The 7,626-nt window shown below is 40.2% G+C and overlaps 1 protein-coding gene across 5 annotated transcripts; it reads right to left on the bottom strand.

Annotated features, from left to right (window-relative positions):
* Positions 1-1,158: 1,158 nt before the first annotated feature.
* On the bottom strand, positions 1,159-6,458 carry LOC148862193 (Serine/Threonine-kinase, putative (DUF1639)). Of its 5 annotated transcripts, none has more exons than XM_088985580.1 (7): positions 6,198-6,396; positions 5,185-5,272; positions 4,938-5,022; positions 3,461-4,021; positions 2,015-2,426; positions 1,634-1,886; positions 1,159-1,531 (listed from the first exon to the last, which is right to left on the bottom strand). In XM_088985580.1, the coding sequence occupies exons 3-6, from the start codon at positions 4,949-4,951 to the stop codon at positions 1,650-1,652; spliced, it is 1,224 nt and encodes a 407-aa protein (XP_088841706.1). In that variant the 5' UTR covers positions 4,952-5,022; positions 5,185-5,272; positions 6,198-6,396; the 3' UTR covers positions 1,159-1,531; positions 1,634-1,649. The 5 variants fall into 5 exon arrangements, with proteins under 5 accessions (XP_088841706.1, XP_088841709.1, XP_088841707.1 ...); XM_088985583.1 differs by having other exon boundaries at positions 1,809-1,886; XM_088985581.1 differs by having other exon boundaries at positions 4,938-5,027; positions 6,198-6,336.
* Positions 6,459-7,626: the final 1,168 nt, after the last annotated feature.

Genomic DNA, 7,626 nt, shown 5'->3' with positions numbered 1-7,626 from the left:
TGTGCGTTGTTTAGTTGCTTTCTCAAATCTAGAATATAAGTTTAACTATTCTCTTGTTGTATAATAGCAAAATTGAGATGTAACCCTATGACTGTTAATCCAATGGTTTTGCAAATGTAGTTGATGTTGATTACTTGATTCAACTAATAGAAGTTGTTAAAGAGTTGCCATCAAAGATAGCTTCAAGAGAACCCTTTCGAGTGGACTGGTGGAACACCGTTATATCTCAATCACACCAGCAATGAGTCAAAGAAGGGTTAAGTGCTATGCTTGCTCATGGAATATTATTACTTTGTTGTATGTGAATCAGATCCAAAATATCCTAGACCTACACTATAAATACCCAATAAAAGCTAAACTATACCAAAGAAAAATTACTTATTGGGCATACCTGTTGGCTTTAGTATGAAGATCAATAGAGAGATCTAAAACGATGATAAACAACGATAGGATTTGGGGGGGGGGGTGGACTTACCTCTGTGTTTGTGTTGGTTGAGACAAGAAATTGCAGATGGTTGACAACATTGGGTGCACCTCGCAAGTTTTATTATACTTGCCTTCTTTTGTATGTCACTTTTACAAGTTTTGTGTATAATTTCATGTCAACAAGAGTTGAATTTGATGATCGTTCTTCGTTTTCTTGATAAAGCAAGTTGGTCGTAGTCCAACAAGCTAAAGAGAAAGTGAGCAAGAGAGCAGCTTGCATATGCGAGTCATTGTTCAAAGACTTGTCAAACTCTAGAGTCTAGACACATGGTGGTCTTTTACTTAGCCATGTGTCACCTCACTGGGCTTCCACGTGCCATCAATTGTCCCTAGTTTTGAAGATGAGGTGCAGGGTGTTGGATTATAGTATGAGAATGATGTTGATGATACTAATAGTGTATTTAAGCGTATAGCATCTTTAGTAACCTTTTTTTGTACTTAATAATCTATCGTGGCACCGAATTCAAAAATCAAAGCCTTTGGTGTATTGATTCAATCCCACCATGAAGTGATTCCGTGATTCCCAATAAGATAATTCTAAGGCTTTGATTTTTGATACTAGCCTTGTGCTACGATAATATCATAGCAAAAATGACACACAGCCGATTTTTTTATTATTTTCGACATCGCCGGATGGAAACCCAAATTGAGTAAACGAGTGAACGCAGGGTAGGCGGCTGCAATTTTCATTTTTTTTTTTCCTTTAATAAAAAACCTGGCTGCAATTCGTACATGAGCAGATGAAATCAGTGGAAGAAAGAAATAAAAACAAAAAGCAGATTCATCTCTCAGTAGGAGGCTCAATGCCCGTACTGCCCACGTCGAAAGGGCCTAACGTGTACATGTGAATCCGTCAGGAGTGAGGACCCTAGGTCCCTACCCACTACCCACTTTCTTTGTTGCCGATCGGACCGGAAATGGTGATGGGGGGCTCCAACCCCAATTGGATGAGCGGTCACTGATTTCGATTTTGGTTTCTTCTTCGGTTCTACTACTCGGAATCACTGTCCAAGCTCTCCATTCCTTTCAATCCCCTGCGCTTTTGCTGCAACCACCACAAAAGAAAATCCAACTAAAATTAGTAGTCCATTTTTAGAAGGGGCCCACTCAGAGTGTTGGTTAGGTTAGAAGTAGAACAATACCACACCTGATCACCCTAATGCTTACGATAAGCAAGTTTCGTGGTGGACCAATATCGATATTATAAATGATCCTTTGGGCTTTCGCCATGGCCCATGGGGAGTAGGAGTACTGAGTAGTAGTACTGTAGTAGGAAGTAGGAAGAGAAAGAGATAACGTAAGGACTCAGGAAACGCATTTACCTTCTTCACGCACTTCTTCTCCCTAACTTCGTACCGGCCCCTCGTCAAGTCCGAAAGCCACATTCCCGGAAAAACATACTGCCCCAGCAATCCACCAAATAGAGAGAGAGAGAGAGAGAGAGAGAAGAAGAAAACGAAGAAATCAGATACTAACACAAGTCCTTTTTCCCTTTAAATAAATTGAGAAAAATAGAATAATTATTTACCTGGAGAGTCTTGTCAAGGGCTTTGGCTCTTTTCTTGGGCCTCTGAGGGAGCTTTGTGCCCTTCATAGCATAGAAATCGTCCTCTTTCTCCTTTCTTGAAAGGGATATGTAAATCCTTGGCCACTCAAAGTGATCGAGATTCACCTTCTCCCCTCCCCCTCCTCCGCCTACGCCGGCTGCCGCAGGCGTCGCGGTAGCTACCTCATCCGCTGGAGTTGACCTAACATGATTGATCATTAGCTCCGCCTGTGGCAGACCCCCATTTCGCTTGTCACCCACAGCAATGGTGCTATAACAAGATGGAGCTTTATCTGGTGAAGAGGGGGAACGGGGTGACCTTTTCCGGTTAGTGCTGCCGCCGTTGCTCCTTGCAGGAGACCCGTTTCCGGCAGCCGGCCGATCTTCCAAGCTCCTGATCATGGTTAGAAAGAGATGACAGATGAGACCCCCTACTATTTATGACCAATAAAGACAATAAAGGTGGTGGGAGTGGTGAAGGGTTTCAAGTAGAGAGCGCTTCTTTTTTCTAAATAGAAGGGATCGGCAAATAGAGAAGATAGGACGAAGAAAAAAAAAAAGAGAAAAGGACACGGGGATCTTTAATACCCCCTCCTTTAAAAGAAAGACATATGACTACTCAGTTAACGTTGTTGTTGGTATGACTACGAAAAAGAAAAAAAAAAAAAATATATATATATATATATATATATATCTGATAAAATTTCAGATTCCAACCGGAAGGAATTCACTTTTTCAAGCAGGACTGCAGGAGGTCGGAAGATCGATCGAATCCCATCAACAAAAACCAGAAGAAATACTAGGAGAGATGGAGGAAAAGAGAATGGGCTTGGGTGATCGTGAATACCCACAGCTAAAAAGGCGCGAGTAATTGCATATTTTTTCTATTTATAATAGGGATAAAGTGTAAATTAACTTGGAAATGATCTATTAATTATTAAAAGTTAGATAAACCTTACCAATCACATATTCTATATAAATTACAAAGAAAACTCGGAAGGAAATTCATAGAAAAAACAGGAGAAGGAAGGATGAAATTTCAGGAAAAAAAAATCCTCCCATTTTCCCTTTACTTTTAAAGAAAAAAATCCCAATATAGAAATGACGCAGCTAACAGGAACCCAATTAAGAAGGGATAAATAAAAGAAATTAAAAAAGCCAGAAAAGATAAAAAGAAAATTTAAAAACCATAGAAACGCATTCGGGGGGGGGGGGGGGGGGGAGAAAACCCTAGCACGATTTTTAAGTTTTGGATAAATAAGGAAACCCAATATTAATAACCAAGGAACAGGAAGAAACCCTAATAATTTTTATGCGCAGGAAAAGAAAGCAATCAACAGTAAACAACTCTTGGTGTTGGTAGCCGGTATCGATGTTTCCATCGAAGTCCGGAATTCTTAAATATCATCAAAGAGGCAAGATACAAACCTACTACTGCGAAGGGAGCCTGTGCTTTCCCTGATAACGGGCACTGGAGGTCTCAGATTCGCACCTCTGTTGTACGAGCTACCACCGCCGGAACCGGGAGGTGGTGGTGGTGGCATTGCGCCGGTGTTATGGGTAGGGGACTGCTTCTGTACCCCTAAGCCCACCCTCCGAGGGATCTTGATCACTTGTCTCGCTGATAATTCATCGCTCATCACCCGTGCCTCGGACCTTGCCCCTCTAGACCTCTTATTCTGCCCCCATTGCAAGATAACATCCCCTCCTCCCCTGCTAGGGCTTGGACTTGGACTCCTTTCATGGCTCTGGCTCTTTTGGTGGCCATGGTTCTCGGATTGCGGAGAACTGGAAGCCGAAGCGGCAAAATGCGGTGAATTCTGTTCTGGGTTGGTTGTCGATCGGAACCTGAGTGGTTTTCCTTCTAAATTGTTGTAGCTTGCAATTCTGCCAGTCTCTACACCATCACTATCATCTTCTTTACAAGTTCTTACATGGGGTTTTCTTCCATTGCTAAGAGGAAGGCAATCTATACTTGATCTCTGGTATCTGTAACGAAAATAGCAGCTGGATTAGCCAGAAGGGATGCAACTCATGCAAGTAGAAGGGTTGATCCATCACAAAGAATACAACATCCCCGGGAATAAAAAAGCACATAAGGAAATAATAAGAGTTATGAAAATTATGCAGTTTTACGCCCCAGATCACACCAACAACTGTATAAGAATCAAATGAAGGGGAAAAAACACATCAACCGCTTTATTAAATAAGCAGCTCCGACCGAAACAGAATCAAAAGAAAAATAAATTGCAGAGAACCATAAGTCTCTTGAGAAAGCAAGAGTTCAACAAGATTAGGGCAGAACTGGGCCAGAGCCACACCATTGCCTTAAGAGAGACAAGAGAAATGCACCCCCCCCCCCTTCCCTCTTTGACAGACTAAGAAATGCAACTAAACAAATCGGCAGGTCAGCTTGCAGCTGCTCAAAAGAAAAAGGAAAAGGGAAAAACTCAAATGGCACAAGTGATTCTCGAGGCTATTAATACAGCAATGGAAAACAAATTTTAAGAACACAAATGACCACCCAAACCCAGAAATTACTTGCAGTTTTATGCAATGATTCATGAGATTCCGAATTCCTCCTTTTGATCCTCCCAATAGACAAAAAGGTAAATGCAACAAAAATAGGAGTTTAGGCCCAAATCGCCCCTGTTCCTCCATTTAAAGCGCATCTTGCTTCCTGCAATCAGAGAATAATACCCAGGATTTCTGTTTGGGAAAGAAAAAATCAAACCTAGATGAGATTGAAGGAGAAATAGCAATAACGCTTCGCATAAATTTTAAGAAGAAACGGCAGTCTCAACAAATCGATTTCTTTCTGGTAAATCTAGAGATCCTCGAAAAGAACAGTCAATTACTTTCAATTCACTAGATTGTTAAATCCAAAAAAAAAAAAGAAACCTACTCAAAACCGGACATTTTTAGTCAACCCAAAAAAACCGAAACCGTCGGCGATTCAGATCCCTTCAACCGGAACCAACAATTACAAGCTGCACTGAAACGTGAAAAGTAATCAGAAGGATTGGTTGATGACTGGAAAAGATCCCCAAGATGAAACTAGTTATGTTTGCTCAAAAACCATGTAGTCTCTACTGAAAACAAAGACTCGTTGGAGTGCAGTTTCTCATTGAAAATTTGAAGAAAATAAGGACCTTTCTCTGATGGAACGATTAGGGCGAGTGACATTCCACCGCAAGGAATGGAACTTGCTTTCGCCGGAATCTATTTTGCCAGAAAATCCTGAAAGGAAATTTAATAAAAAAAATAACTTTTCTTAGGTAGAAATAACAAAACAAACAGAAAGGCACAAATCTCCAGAGTTGCAGCTCTGAAATTAGTATCTCGCAACCAAATAATTCATTATAAGAGTATAAGCATCTCGCCGGCGACATGCCATTCGTCGGAAGACCGTCTCCACGGAAAACGACCAAACCAACCAAAATAAAGCAAGAAACCACCATTATTGCTTAAGATCGGATAACTCATCCCTTTACGAAGAACTCGGATAAAGGCGACAGACGCTGCCCTACTTTCGCTGTAATCAAATGGGTATGTCTCGAATGAGATATAACCAGTTCGAGCATCCGAAACAAAACCATTCGCTCTAACACTCAAGGCATCTCGCCGGCGAGATATGATTATTGCTTTGACGGAAAGGGGAGACTCTTTCGCCGGAAAACGGCCATACCCACCAATAGAAAAAGAAGACCACCATTTATCGGCTAAAGATCGGATAATCGGTTCCTTCACAATGAACCCAGATGAAAACACCCAGAATCGAATGGTCATCTCTCGACTTAAAGAAATAACCATTGTAAATATTTAACTATCCAAGACCAAACGGTTGCTCTAACAATTGCGGCGTGTAACCACCGAGACATGATTCAATGCCTCGCCGGAAAAGACAAGTTTTGGTCGGAAACCAAGCTAACCTACCCAAACGAAGCAAGAGGCCATAATTTTGTTCAACCAAAGATCGGACAATCGATCCTTCTCTGACGAACCCAAAGGAAAAAGTCGATCTCTTGGTGAGAGCGGATAGTAGAGAAGAGAAAAAGAGAAACCAAAAGGTGGAATTCTTGTTTGTTTTATTTAAAAGCTTTGTTGATTCATTGTGGAAGGAACAGAGAGGTCGAGAGAGTTTGGGAGAAAGCATTTTGCAGACCTCATCATATCTAATGCAGTGAAGATTCACGAAGGGACGCGGGGAATCGGCCACTCGCCGGAAACTACTTCCGTCAAAGATGAACAAAAATCGTCGACGAGCAAATGGCTTCGATTCATGTAATCTCCTCAATGGGTCCTTTAATCAACTATCAGAGCACGAAGCAGGAAGAGAGAAGAGGAGAGAAACAAAGTCGCAGGAGAAGGCAGCCGAAGCTCCAGAAGCGAAAGAGATATAGTAGGCTTTATTGAGTGCTTTATCGAAAACACCCTTTCGTCTTGCCTATATATACGAGACTACCCTTCCAAGTTTAATATGAGTGACATAACCGTAAAGTGGGCGGACCGGCACGGCGTGACACGAACAACTAGCGGTCACGGCCCAAATAGAGGCTTTTTTTTTTTGGTGGTGGTGGTGGGGGGTTTTATCGAAATACCCTTAACTTCAATGAGACTCATCTACACCTAGTGTTATGAATTAACAAAATTCACCGGTGTGTCTTTATGTCTTACCTCTTACATTTAGGCTGAGTTTGGATGGAGTAAAATTGCAAATATGTAGAATGTAAAACTTTATATTTTGTATGTATTTATGTTATACATATTTGTATTTTTACTGTTCTCAAACTGAGCGTTAAGGTTGTGTTTGAAAAAGATGCAAATATTAGGTTGTGTTTGAAAACAATGCAAATAGAGTGTATATACAAATTTACAGAGTGTATTTCGGTCCATACAAATGTAAAGTAGGGTTAGTTTTGTATTGATTTATTTTCTCATTAAGCAACTTTTAGTTGTAATGGATGCAAATACAATTATACAAATCCCAGTAATACTTTTTTTTTAACAAAAGCCCACTTTGAATGTAAATTTACTTCTTTTTTTATGTAAAATTATATCTCATTTCTTATGTAAACATGCCTTGAAAATTGTGTTTTTTGTCATTGTCAATGAACAAATGCATTCTTTCCAAACTTTAGCAAAACTAAACCATAGTGCATATTTACACTGAACTATCATTTACACTATTTGCATTGTTTCCAAATGTAGTCTTCTGAGATTTATTTTAGTTTATAAAGTTTCTAACCATTAGATAGATTTGAGAAATCTATCTTGACAAAGTTGATACTAATGTACTATCAAAATGGTGAAACAACTTATCTCATCTGCTAGTAGTGGCGGATCTGAGACCTTTGATCGATGGGGCTAGGCATTATCATAGCATCAACTTAGTTATAACAAGGTGGGTTTAGGGTGAGGATTATACTCCCCATCCTTGATCCCAATCCTCATTAGGGAGAAAGGTTAATCTCCATCCCCGATTCCTAATGGAGACAAGTTCTCCATCGGGGACCCAAATCCTTGACTTTTTTTAATAAATTTTATTGGGAAAAGATTTACTTAAAATAAAAGAACAACTTTAAAGCATATAC

Source organism: Nelumbo lutea, chromosome 4 (assembly GCF_056320005.1).
Source record: "Nelumbo lutea isolate HS-2025 chromosome 4, American lotus-T2T, whole genome shotgun sequence".
Taxonomy (NCBI): Eukaryota; Viridiplantae; Streptophyta; class Magnoliopsida; order Proteales; family Nelumbonaceae; genus Nelumbo; species Nelumbo lutea.
The sequence above is the reverse complement of the archived record's forward strand: the minus strand, read 5'-3'. Positions and strand labels throughout refer to the sequence as shown.